The sequence below is a fragment of the Dufourea novaeangliae genome, unplaced genomic scaffold, assembly GCF_001272555.1.
Source record: "Dufourea novaeangliae isolate 0120121106 unplaced genomic scaffold, ASM127255v1 scaffold125, whole genome shotgun sequence".
Classification (NCBI taxonomy): Eukaryota; Metazoa; Arthropoda; class Insecta; order Hymenoptera; family Halictidae; genus Dufourea; species Dufourea novaeangliae.
In genome coordinates this window covers 3,774,252-3,787,890 of record NW_015374020.1, presented here as the reverse complement: position 1 = coordinate 3,787,890, position 13,639 = coordinate 3,774,252, and the positions used below count along the sequence as shown (strand labels likewise).

At 33.3% G+C, this 13,639-nt stretch overlaps 3 protein-coding genes across 3 annotated transcripts; 1 reads left to right on the top strand and 2 right to left on the bottom strand.

The window, feature by feature from the left end:
- Positions 1-285: 285 nt before the first annotated feature.
- Positions 286-2,984, bottom strand: LOC107189026 (NEDD8-conjugating enzyme Ubc12). The gene is made up of 4 exons (XM_015577457.1): positions 2,723-2,984; positions 1,893-1,987; positions 1,619-1,825; positions 286-1,292 (listed from the first exon to the last, which is right to left on the bottom strand). Exons 1-4 carry the CDS (start codon positions 2,823-2,825, stop codon positions 1,152-1,154), a joined length of 546 nt encoding a protein of 181 aa, XP_015432943.1. The 5' UTR covers positions 2,826-2,984; the 3' UTR covers positions 286-1,151.
- Positions 2,985-4,596: 1,612 nt separating this feature from the next.
- On the top strand, positions 4,597-8,150 carry LOC107188939 (FAS-associated factor 1). Its single transcript, XM_015577340.1, has 12 exons — positions 4,597-4,824; positions 5,285-5,353; positions 5,423-5,705; positions 5,787-5,964; positions 6,036-6,312; positions 6,491-6,617; positions 6,686-6,831; positions 6,902-7,056; positions 7,131-7,326; positions 7,406-7,509; positions 7,580-7,901; positions 8,070-8,150. The coding sequence occupies exons 1-12, from the start codon at positions 4,786-4,788 to the stop codon at positions 8,148-8,150; spliced, it is 1,977 nt and encodes a 658-aa protein (XP_015432826.1). The 5' UTR covers positions 4,597-4,785.
- Positions 8,151-8,541: 391 nt separating this feature from the next.
- On the bottom strand, positions 8,542-12,943 carry LOC107188993 (superkiller viralicidic activity 2-like 2). The gene is made up of 10 exons (XM_015577414.1): positions 12,772-12,943; positions 12,579-12,680; positions 12,246-12,488; positions 11,862-12,069; positions 11,344-11,610; positions 10,447-11,275; positions 10,203-10,375; positions 9,708-10,139; positions 9,095-9,632; positions 8,542-8,733 (listed from the first exon to the last, which is right to left on the bottom strand). Exons 1-10 carry the CDS (start codon positions 12,882-12,884, stop codon positions 8,576-8,578), a joined length of 3,063 nt encoding a protein of 1,020 aa, XP_015432900.1. The 5' UTR covers positions 12,885-12,943; the 3' UTR covers positions 8,542-8,575.
- Positions 12,944-13,639: the final 696 nt, after the last annotated feature.

The window sequence follows — 13,639 nt, the reverse complement described above, 5'->3', positions numbered from 1 at the left end:
GTAAAAAGTCTGTAAGTCATTTAAAATGATATTATTACATATTTTATTACGTCTGTTACTGTTTCTTTAGGTCGTGAAAACGAGAGCATTGAAACAACAATCGTCGTCTATTTTTTAGACTACACCCCATAAAAACGGATGTTCGTAACTTTCATGATTAACATCCTGTGTCCATATAGCAATTAATTATCGCCATAACGAATGTTACCCCAGTGTTGATAGTGCTATGATTTTAGGATTATGATGAATACAGATTAAAATACAAAAGTTTTTCCTTAACAGCCTTATATTCCACTTTCGATCGATACATAAATTAAATTACGTGTTTCCGATAAAGAGCGTAGCAGGATATATCCATTCATGGAAAATAATGTATATCCTGCGAACTGTGATTCTCAGGGCGGAGATACGTTCGTGAAAGAAGCTGCGATGATCGCTATTGCATATGCGTTTGCAAATCTCATACATACGTTGCACATCTATATACATGTTCTTTTGTTAATTCTTATTATCCATCTTTTGACGACGATCGTAATCAACAGTGACTCCTCGCGAGAAGCTGCAATAATTTTGATCAGAACTCCTTGACCAGTTGTGATGATTGCTGGTGTTTCCGATGGCACAGGTACCGCAATTCTAATTAAATATAAATTTACAATGAACTTGAATCATCGCAGATACACTCGCAAGAGGAGGACGATCGTGGCCAAAAATACATTTACAATAAAGAGTAGTGGTAATATTTGTAATCACAGATGCATTTTTTCTAAGAAATCTTTCTAACAATCTCTATTTGGTAGTACGTTCCATTTTAATTGTATTTACTAATGCATTATCGACCTAGTAAGAAACTTGCAAGCGTGTAGACAACTTCGATCCTCCGCAGAATACTGAGTGAAAGAGAGAACGAGAAAAAGAAAAAAGGTATCCCACAACTCCGAGAACGACGTATTGTTGTCGCATTTTATTTTTGCCTTTTTTTTCTACCGATGGTTCATCGACCAAGGGTACGAAGCACTCGAGATCAAGAAGACGCACAAAGGTCCATCGACAAATGAATGTGATAGACGAGAGGAACGCGTTCAGAGTAGGGAGATGTTCTACTCTCGATCTCTTTCCTCAGTGTGTCCCCGAAGGAAACGAGCGCTATTTCACTTGAGACACCGTTCGAAATAGCACGAGCCAACATTGCCACCTCTCATCGCTTTTGCTACATTTTGCTCAAATGCTCTCCTATTGCTTTGCAGAACCTCTGCAGCATCTTTATTTAACGGATCTTCTGGATTAGGCTCCTAAACAGACAATAATGTACTCTTAATACATGCAACTTATTTTTTTGTCTAATGAATGTAATTAACGGAATCTTTTAGTCTAAGAACATGTTGCTAAGAATTGTACCCAGAATTCATTATAATAATGTGAAAGTACACTAATAATGTATTGTCATTTTCATAATTTTCAATGCTTTTGCTTCTTTTCATAGCATTGGTTATAACTATATTGATCCAAACACGAAACTCTGAAATTTCTTTTACACGAGTATCTTTCAATCAACATACTTATTTGTGTTGATGATAATTTAGACTAAAAGATTCCTTCAATATATTAAATTAAGTACCAAGAATAGATATTGTAGCCCATAGACAATAGAGTTAATTGTAAGGACTGGTTTCCAATCTTCTCTTAAGATATTCAGACACACATTGCCGTCTAAGTCAATATTAGGATGATAAACTTGTGTCTCACACTTTACTTTTGGTGGTTCATGTGGATAATTTGGTCCAACTTTAAAACTGAAAACAAATCTACCACCCCTATAGAATCCCTTAAAAAAGATAAGAAATCGTATTTAGTCAATTTACAGAACTATATTGCATCTAAAAAAATCTTACCTCATCTGGACAAATAATTAATTTAAAACTCAGAAGATCATCTGGATCAGGAAACTCTGTTCCACATGTTTTTGGTAAATTTAGCTCATTTATATCTGTGGAAAAAAAAAGTTTTAGAATATTTTCCTATTTATTGAGAAACAGTCTCCAGTATGAATATTCTGATAATATCTTATTCAATAAATTAAAATAAAAAATACTTTGAAATAAATTTTTAAGGTCACTTAAAGGTCGAATCTATATTCTAATGAAATAATATATTTCATTCCTGAATTATATAAATTATTTTTACTTAAACTTAAGAACAATATACTCAGAATCTCATGTATGTAGCTTTATTGCATCTTATGGTTACATACTTTGAAGAAAACAATAATATAGTGCACAATTTAAGTTTGACTAACAATAATATATTTCTTTCTATATTAACAATTTCTAATAGGATTATATTTGAACTAATTCTTGTTTTTCGGTGCAATAAGATTTTGAATTTTGTTCATAAGGCAACTATGCACGTACTAAATGCTTAGCAAGTTGCTTGAAGAAAATATTAACCTGCATATGTTACATATAAATTTGCATCAGAGTAAGAGAATCGTAAATAGCAAAATGTAGTCTTAAAAGCATAATGATACAAAAATAACAGTGACGAAATAACAGTTGTTTGAAGCGATCAATTAGAAAACGTTTAACAGGTAAAAACATTAAAAAATTTTGGAGTAAGTTGTGCACGCAGTAAGCTTGATTTTTTTGTGTGTTAAAGGAGCTAATAATTGACAGAATTAGAAAAGAAAATTGAAAGGAAGACGATAAAAGGTCGTCAATGAAACCTTTTGTAATTCTGAGTTGTGCCGCGGATGCCTTCTTTTGGGTGCCAGGTTTCGGCGACTCGCCGTCCTTTTTCGCCTGTTTTAACGAGAATAATTTAATCATGATAAAGTGGTGGTGCCCGGCGTGGAAGGCATAAAAAAAATCTTTTCTTCCTCTATCGGCCACGCGCGCGGACTATGATGCACGCAACAAAACTCTTTTTGACAATGGAAACAACTACCCTGAATTACGACTGATCTCACGTGGACGGAGGACAAACCGTTTCTGTTGCCGTCACGGTTCTAAAGTTCCTTTTTTCATATCGCGTGATTAAGCCCGTATTCCATTTACATACACAGGACTGCACAGAGCAATCAAAATAATTGTCTACCCTGTATTATCAACTCAAAAGTCATCGATAAACTGTGGATTTTATGTGTTTGCTCACATTCGAATGTTTAAAACGCAATAAAACAGGAGCCGTATTTACAATCATGGAAATTTTCATTTTATATGTGACTTTATAAATTATTGTAATTACAAATGGTTTATTAATTGGAAAAATATTTTGCAAAAAACTTGCATAAGCATCCACGGTTTATTCATCAATATCATTGGGACTCCTCTCTATGCCATAATATTTAATGCATATAATATCTTTTGAAAAAATACAGAAAAACCGTCCAATTGTGATAAAAATTTCCTCCAATACTGTTAGACTGTATGTGGAATTCCCCTAAATCGGTATAGTGCTTCAACAATCGTTAGTTTTGTGTTTTTGACTACTATTTACTGTTATAGGAACGTAATAATACATTGTAGATTTTACGCATTCATCAAATACATGATTGTTTAAAACCCAGACGATTAAAAGTTTCACAAGGTTAATTGTGGTTTTTATTTTATTTGCAACACGATAGACTCTTTATTAGATTAAAGAAATTTATACATATTTCACTCTAGTTTCTATAAATTGTTAAATATCTATGTTGGTAAATGTCATAAATGTGGTGAAAGAACCTACTATGCCATCTACGGTAAAATGTTAAAGGTTTTATTCAATTAGTTCATCTTTTAGTCTTAGATGGTACGACAACACTTTTTCGCCGCCAGTTTCATTAAAAAATTGAATATTAATTGAAAAACAAGAAACAGTAACTATTACTGAAGAATATTAATGCAGAAGACTTCGATGAATTACTCCATATAAGTCCAATCTTTTGCCTTATTGTCATACGTTTAGATCTATGTATAAGTATATATGCCACCAAGAACCTTATTAACCAATTATTAACAATAACTAAGGCAGCTACTTATTGTTAGATACTATAGTACCTCTGTTTGTCTGTCAAGAAAACGGAATTAAATTGTCTGCCAATAAAACAATTGCAAAATCGTATAGTACTATAAGTGTTTTTTATAATCGTGTTACATGTGAAGCGAGTAGCGCAATTATATGGGGATACTACATATTGTGAATATTGTGGTAGACATTTACCTTATAAATTGCGAATATATTTATATATGTAAGTTTTTATTTTTAAACGTTATTTTATAAGAACAAAATTTACAAGAAAAAATTGATGTCATCAATTAATTAATACGTTAAAGAATTTGTTAAAGTTAAAAAATGGTAAATATTCTAACATCAGTCAAATTTGATTGTATCATTGTGTTTTACGCATTTTGCATGCCTTGTAAACCATAATATGGTTGCATAAAATCCGCAGTTCTGAAATACACATACAAATATGTTTTGTTCATCTTTCGAATATGATTGGAGGACACTTATAACGATTTCAGGTCCAACCAATCGTAATTTTTCGCGTGTATTGGAGAACGTTAAGCCGGGGAGAGAGAATATCTCCTCTGATATCGGCCGATATACGAACAATTGTTTGATGTCGCAAAGGGAAATATATAAACACTATAGATGGTTCAATGTTCGTTTCAAGCTAGCGTGAGGTTTGAGACGTCAATGGCTTGCGTTCGTTGTGCATGTTGCTTGTAACGATTGGCGAGGTAACAAAGTAGCTTTGGTGGTTCGCAGATTTGCTCAAATTTGACAGTAATCCTGGACACGATGGCTGGTACACGGGACGAGATTTTGGCTGACTTTCAGGTGATCCATTCAAGTCTCAATTTCCCGTTAATTTCTAAACACAAATAAAGTTTTAGGTTATGATATATGTAGTGATGACATTGACAATAGTTGAAATCTATGTGTATCGTGCAACATTTTCTTATTGTTTTGTCTCAAATCTGTCAAAATTTTCATAGCCTTTGGAAATTTTGAAGAAAGCACAAATAACATTTTTCACTGTTTCCTAGCATGTAATTTTAATCGTTTTTCTGCATGTCCAGTTTCTTTGTCTCTTTGTACAATTGTGTATGTGAATCATGAATTTTTGTTTAAATCGCTGAAAAATTTTGTTCATATAGAACCAAGTATAAAACAGTTTAATTAGAACATGTCCTACATAATGATCTAAAGTTGGTTCCATTCTGATTGTGTGTAATGTGTTTGATACAGTACCATTTATTTAGAAGATATTCAAGTGATTATGGTATATTATGTTTAGGCTTGTACTGGGATTGATGATGTTGGAGATGCCATTAAATTTTTAGAGGAATCCAATTGGGATCTATTGGTAAGTACATTTGTAAATTTATTCTTATGTAGCGTTTAATTTAATATAATATTTTACTATTTCATATAGTCAGCAGTAAATCAGGCCATGCCTAGAGTTACACAACAATTACCCTCAGAAATGAGTCCTGAAATAGAAATGATTGAAGAAATTGAAAGGATGCCACATTCATCTTCATCGTTGTCACAAAATGTTAATGATTCAAGTAATTGTTTGAAAATGGATGTTGTAGAAAATTCAAAGCCTGGAACAAGTAAATCTAAAAATTGTACCAGAGAAAGAACACTCACATTCCGTGTTAACTACCTTAGTAATGTTTATAAAATAAATCTACCTGAGTCCTCATGTGTGAGTAAGTAATCAATATGCTGCCTTGGCCATTCTTTATTAACATTGTTACTGTTTCTATTTAATTGAAATGTGTTGTTTCTAGGAGATCTCAAACAGCTTATATGGGAACAAACAAATGTCCCACATTGTCAGCAACGTCTTCACGGATGGAAATCAATTCCAGAATCACCTTCTACATCATTACAATCATTAGATTTGCCAAAAGAGAATACTTTGTACATGACTTGTTTATCAGAAGATGTTGATCTAACAACTGATAAGTAAGTACATTTATGAGAAAATAGGCTTACAGTATTGTTGGCAATTCTGGTATATTTATCATATATTACAGTGGACGTTTATCAGAGCGTATGACTCAAACATATACCTTAAACATCAAAGATGAAGCGGGCAAGAAAACATATAATTTAAAGTTTCTTGGTTCGAACACAGTTTTGGATGTAAAGTTAGGTATTCACGCGTTAATAGATGTTCCTGTTCGAAATCAGCAGTGGAAAGGCTGGCCAAGTTCAGTAAAAAATGATAGCATGACGCTAGCACAAGCTGGAATTTCTTACCCTGAACATGATCTTTCCGTTGCTGAGTTACCTTCCAAAGCGGAAAAGAAGGTACTGTACCTTAATGTCAATAGATGGAACCTCTTTACATTTCTATACATATTGAGCTACAAATCAGATAGATTTATTAAATTGTAATGAAATTAGGGATTTGAAAAAATGACGTTCTATTTTTCTGAAAATTCAAATTTGATGCTTTTTTCATAAATCCTTTTACTTTTACTCTTAGGACGTTATAGACCTGGTTGGAAGTGATAGTTCTGTAGATGAAGCGTATGACGTGGAGGATCCCGAATCATTCAACGTTGATGATGATATTTTCTTAGAAATTAAATCTACTAAAATTCAGCGTCTCAGTAAGTAAATTTGATTTTTCATTAACTGTTATTAAATTCAGACATTCAAAATTACTTTCCTTTTGTAGTGCCTGAAAACGTAACGGATGAAACGGTGGGCACAATGCAGTTTGCAGAGGAATTTGAAAAACGATACGGACAGGCACATCCAGAATTTTTTACTGGCAGATTTAAAGATGCTGTTAAAGAATCGTGTTTAAAACCTGCAAAAGAGGTTCGTAACTTGAATCGGTAACTATAAGCGATTGTCTCCTGCGAAATATTATAAATTTAAATTATTACAGAGAAAATTGTTGGCTGTGTATTTACATCATGATAATAGCGTTCTAGCGAATGTATTTTGCACACAGTTATTAGGCTTTGAAACAGTACTCCAAGTGTTATCAGCAAATTTCATTGTATGGGGTTGGGATATTACTTACGAGTCTAATAAGCAGAGGTATGTATGAAAATGCATAAACTATTTTTATTTAATTAGATATTGCTTTATAAGAAGTTACTCTTGATTTGCAGGTTTCTTTTATCTGTAAAACAGACACTAGGATCGGTCGCAGCGTTAGCTATGAAGAATATAGACGTTGATACATTGCCTGTTCTTGTAATTATAATGAGAATTAGATCCAATACAGAAATATTTACAACAGTCCACGGCAATGTGGGAGTCAGTGAACTACTGACTAACTTAATTCACGCGGTAGATGTATTTCAGGTAAAAGGAAATTATTGTATGAAAGTAATACACGACTTTGAGTTGTATTTTAATGTAACCGTTTCTTTTAATACAATAGGAGCATAGACGTGCTGATATTGGAGTGGAAGAAGAGAGGCAAGCTAGAGAAAGAGTAAAGCAGGAGCAAGATAGAGCGTATCAAGAAAGTCTAGCCGCGGACAGGTAAATTGAGAATAATAAATTGTTGTAATAGAATCCAACATGATTTCATAAAATGTATATTATTGTACAGAGCGAAAGAAAAAGCGAAAGAACAAAAGAAAATGGAAGAGGAATTGGAAAAGAGAAAAAAAGAGGAAGCAGACAATGAAAAGATGGTTGAAATAGCAAGGAAAGAAGCTCATAGACAAGCTGTAGAATCGAGTTTACCTCCTGAACCGCAACAGGGAGCTGGTGATGGTGTGCTGAAGGTTAGAGTACGGCTACCGGCTGGGAAATTCTTGGAGCGCAAATTTCAGTCGGATACACCGTTGCAAACGCTTCTCAATTTCCTCATAGTGGAAGGTTATCCTACAGAAGAATACAAGGTCCTATGTAGTTGGCCTCGAAGGGATGTAAGTAGATGATGTAAGCATTTGGGCCTTATTATATAGATATTTCTTTACGTGTGTGGAATGTCGCGTTAAATACAATGAAACTAAAATTATATTCACATTTTTACGAGAAATTTAAATATTCTTTCAAGACTTATATGCATCATCGAAGGTATGTGTCTTTTTTAGTTAACATCCATGGACTCAAAACTCACTCTCATGGATCTAAAATTCTGTCCTCAAGAAACGGTAATTTTAGAAGAACGATAAGTATAAGTAATTTGTTGTAATTAAATTAAAATGTAGAAATTAAGCATCGCAATATTCTGAAAGTGTTATTTATTTAACAAGTTTCGAATAGTTGTCAGTTAATATGAGTTCTGTTTATTATGCAACTACATTTTTATGCTGTATCTTTTCGTACTATTAATTCGTACGACAAATGTAGTTTTATATTATATATACATATAAAAAAAAAGAAGTTCTTTCCATGCATGTGCATTGTATATTTTAAATTCCTATAAATAAATTACATTCTGAAAAACCTCAAACAAAAGCTGTCTTTTGTTTGTCGTTGTGTTATCAAGTATCTCGAAGTGTGTTGAAAAAGAGCTTAATTTGTAAAAGATATATAAATGGAACTCGTAATAAAAAAAAATATATTTTAAATAATAGCACTCTTTCTAAGAATTTTATTATAAATATAAAGACGAAGCGAAGACAATATCACGTTTTATAAGTTTAATCGCTTCACTAAATTTATTCTCTAAGTCCGTATTTCCAATGTTCTTCGCTGCTTGACACAATTGCCTAAGAACTTCCTCTAAACGACGCATGCATCGTATAATTGAACCTAGGATGAAGAAATTAAAATTAAGTTAACCGGGGAGGAATTAAATATGAATATAGAACGACAGACGAGGCATACGACAGATACAACATTTTATGAGAGTTTGTGTCACATGTCCTAAAGTGCAAATAAAAAAATTCATACTTTAGTGCACCATCTACAATCAAGAATGGTTATGTTGGGAACAATATTCGACCCAGTCATAGAAAAATTGGTAGGAAATAACACACTAAACATATGACTAGACCATTCATATTGTTTCTGATAAAATCACGAAATGTGTGACACGAAAATACAGTAGATGTTCTATCTATCCTACACTTCGTTTGTAATACAATGAGAAAAATAAAAATCTGCAATATACCTTCAAATATATCTGTCATTTTACAAATTTGTAAGAAAGTAGCCCCTTTACTCCAAGCATATACTACGTCCATTAGGTACGGTTTAAATCTTTCCGCGTATGCGTCCTCATCCAACTCTAGATTAGCTTCTGTGGATACCTTTGCTATTCTCCGAGCCAAATCTTGCATTTGTCTGAGCGGACCACTCAATTCCTCGGTACTCTTAGGCATTTCGTTTGATTTATCATCGCAAACGAAACAACTGATTAACGCGACCATCTGTGGTACACTTAGCGAGTTGAACAATCCATTAAAAATCATTTCTGTCATTAACAATTCATCGGCACCATTAAGTTCGCAAGCCACTCGGCCCTTTAATTCTATAACATCAGACGCCGTACAATAGGCCAATCTTCGTAATACCCTTTTTCTACATTTCAATTCGTCCATTTGAAGTATCGATTTGGCTCGTTTCAATTCTACTTTGGCCTGTTTCAATTGATTACCCAAATCCTCTTTGTGCATAAATTGTTCGTATAGTGTATTAATATTGGGATCCTATATTCAAGTGAAATAGAACATTTATTCTCATTGTGATGAAGAATTAAAAATTAGACTAGTAGAATAATTTACCTTATGCAGTGGATGACCATATAGTCTCTCTTCAAGGACTTCAATTTTCTTAACAATATCCTTAAATGCTTCATCTTCTATGTGCATGTCTGTAATAGGATTGAGTAGGGGTGGTCCATCGGGAAATCTTTTCTTAACTTCCTGTATTGTTTTCAGTACACTTTTCCGGTTATCTGATGGTCTTAGATCTTTTGGATAGTACAACCTAAGAGAACTTATTTGAGAAATTAATGTATGCAAGACAGGCACCACTTCAACCTCACCCTCTTCCCCTTCTCGACAAGGTACAGGACACCCTTCGCTGGATTCTTTAGAAATATGAAGTAAAATGTCAATGATAATAATGGTGCTTTCCTTTGTTGGATTCTTCGGATTCTTTTTCTTGAAGTTTACAATAATACCCCAATCAAACATTTCATTTTCATTTTTCACCTATAATTATCAGAATTTTAGAAAAATAGTGTTGTCATATGTAAGCGTATGTAAATAACGTACTTTCACCAGCCTTCCAGGCTGTAGGAAAGGTAGTAAGTACTCTGGTTTCGTCAAGAAAGATCGAAATTCAGTAGTTAGGCGTTCAAGTTGTTCACGTATGTCATGGTAAGATGATATTTGACTATACTTTTCAATATTCACTGCGTTATATGTTGCTTGCAGTTCTTTCACCTCTGTAATAATTGGTAAGAATAATTTTATACGAAATTGTAATATGTAATTGGGAAATAAACAATCTACTTACTGTTGTATAAGTCAGGAATAGATGCTTGATTTTGAAATTGATAGAAACTCCTCTCAAGCATGTATTCTGGATTAATTTCTTCGACTCTTAGAAGATTCAGCACCATATTGTAAGTTAAATGGAATGCTGAATTGATAGGATCTGGTCTTCCTTGTACAATCGCTTTACCGACAACGGGACTAACTTGTTCGTCAATCATTATTATTACTATTCCTTTTTCGTCCAAGCCTCTCCTACCCGCTCGACCAGCCATTTGTATATACTCTCCGGAAGTAATCCAACGGAAGTCTTTACCATCGAATTTTCGGGATGCAGTGAATAATACTGTTCGCGCTGGCATGTTCAAGCCCATTGCAAAAGTTTCAGTTGCGAAAAGTGCTTTTATTAAACCTTCGCCGAACAATATCTCCACAGTTTCTTTCAGAATAGGTAGAAGTCCACCATGATGGATTCCTATTCCACGTTTCAGTAGTGGCAAGACATTCTCCACTTGTGGTAAACGTCTATCCTCTTCACTAAGAACATCCATAGCATTGTTGAATACTTCGTCCACCAACTTTTTCTCTTCTATTGTGTTCAAATCTAGTTTGGCCAGTTGCATTGCGTAGATCTCACAGTCTTTCTTTGAGAAACTGAATATAATTACAGGAGCAAAATTCCTTTCCATAATCATTTTAACCATTTTGAAAATATTTGTCTGTCCAGCATTCGTTGCTCGAAGACCCCCTTTCCGTCCTTTCGTGTCTCCTTTAGCTGCATCGCTGTGTTGCAAGCAAGCTATTGCTCTGTTGAAATTGTCTTCTTTAAATTGTCCCAATTCATCTACAACCTACGTATTAATAAGTGAATGTAAGTTTTTTGGTTTCACAAAAAGTGATTTTTTTAGGCTCTACAAACCAAATGAATTCCGTCCCCGCCAACGGGAAATATGTAATGTTGTAACGGTGTCGGTCTATAGTCTGTGTAAACAACATGACACGGTTGTTTATGTAAATGTGCGACCCACTCTACAAACTGTCTTGCATTGGGTATAGTAGCAGAAAGAAATACGTAATGCACATTGTCTGGTAATAATATTAATGTTTCTTCCCACACTACACCTCTTTCTTTGTCACGCATATAATGAATTTCGTCAAAAATCACCCAACCAACTTCACGCATTACCTAAATATTAAATCCATCATCAGTATTGTCATAAATGTAACAATTCATGTACATCCAACTTATTTGTTTCTTACCATACTCACACGACAACAAGTAAGCTAATCCATAATTTTCTACTGATAATTCAACATAGTTATTGTATTTCACTAAGTAAGTTAGAATTTATATAGGGCTCTCTTAAAAATATTTCATCAGTATGGTATGAATCAAATGAGCTGAATGTAAAAATATAACTCAGATTTTGACAAAACCTCAGATCCTCTGTAAAGCATATTTCTTAAAATTTCAGTAGTCATAATTAACACACTGGCTGTAGGATTAATAGTAACATCACCAGTCACCAAACCAACATCCTTAAACTCCTCAAAGAACTCCCTGTATTTTTGATTACTCAATGCCTTTATAGGAGTAGTATAAATTACTCTTTGCTTGTCTCTTAAGGAACATGCTATAGCATATCTGTAAAACAAACTGCTGATAATGGGTTCTTTTAAAAACTATGCTCAAGTTGACAAGTTTTTATAATTTAAAACATAAAGCTGTGAGCTCTACAATTGCTACGAGTTACTCTCAATTTATTTAATGAGGCAAAACTTGTGAACTTGGGTATAATTAGTTTTTATTATAACACATACTCTGCAACAACAGTTTTACCGGCCGATGTATGGGCAGAGACTAAAACAGATTGATTGTTTTCTATGCACAATATTGCTTCCTTCTGGAAAGGATCCAGTACAAATTTGTATGTTTTAGCTGCTTTCCCTTGTTTATTTCTCAATGTGGTATACTCATAATCCGGTGGGACAGCAACTTCATGTGTGCATAATTCAATTGTCTCTATAGTGTGTATTTTGATACGTGGAGCCAAATCTTCTATGCTGTATGAGCGAGAAACACCAATTCTCAAGATAATGTGTTTGTATTAAACTTAAGGAAATTAATGTTCAAAATCAGTTATCGTATCTTACTTTAGGTCTTCTAACAAGGAATCAGGCTTTAATTTTTTCGCAATTATTTTGGCAGAATCATTTTGCAATCCCCGTTTCGTTCCACCTTCTGCATCGGCATTACTATATTCGTTTGAAAAGTTACGGAAAACACATTTTATATTTATTTGTAAGGTTATATCGCATAGAGGTTAGGAAGAAATCGAATACTTACTCTTTATCTAAAGATGTACTTAAAGCGCTTTGCTTAACTGGACTGAGCCTTACTACTCTTATTTCCTCTGTTTCTTCGAAAACATCGAACAAATCGTCAGTGAAATTTGCCATTATTAAAGAAAATATCTATTTACAATTTAACCATAAACACTACACCACACTCTACCCGTTTTACCCAATCACCCACACCAAGCATGTTGTGTATATTCCATTATCTATCCGATAGATTCTATCGATTATCAAATATATCAGCGATACAACATACACAAGTCGATAATACGTTTACACATCGATTATATATCGAACAGTCTATCGATAGGTATATCGCCAAATATCGATACATATTTGAAATCGGCTCTATAGAACGTTTTACTTCTTTTTTTTCAAAAAATTTGGTTCATTTTCTATCAACTCTAATATATAATTCACGAACGTTATTATTTAACTTAAATTAACAAATTCTGGTAATATATTGCTAAATATTTTGTACTGAAAAAATCTGTTTATACATCTTCACGACCTGAAATTAATATTTAGCGGACACAAAATTACAAAATACATAAAGGAAATAACGTCGATTTTATAATCGCATTAATACAGATATTACAGTTTCACCATCATTTTAATATCATTCAGACCATGTAGTTATTTAGAAATCATCGTCCTGCCTCGGAAGAATAAAAAATATTATGTCGCATTACATTAAAATTCCAATCGTTACAATTTCAGAGCTTTTAGTATAAGTTACAATAAACAATATGTAGTATATTTTTTAATAAATTAACAGGTGAATAGGATTCAGAATATCCAAAGATTATTAGCGTAGATAAAATTTGTGGTCTCAGACAATAGAACCCGGAATGGTC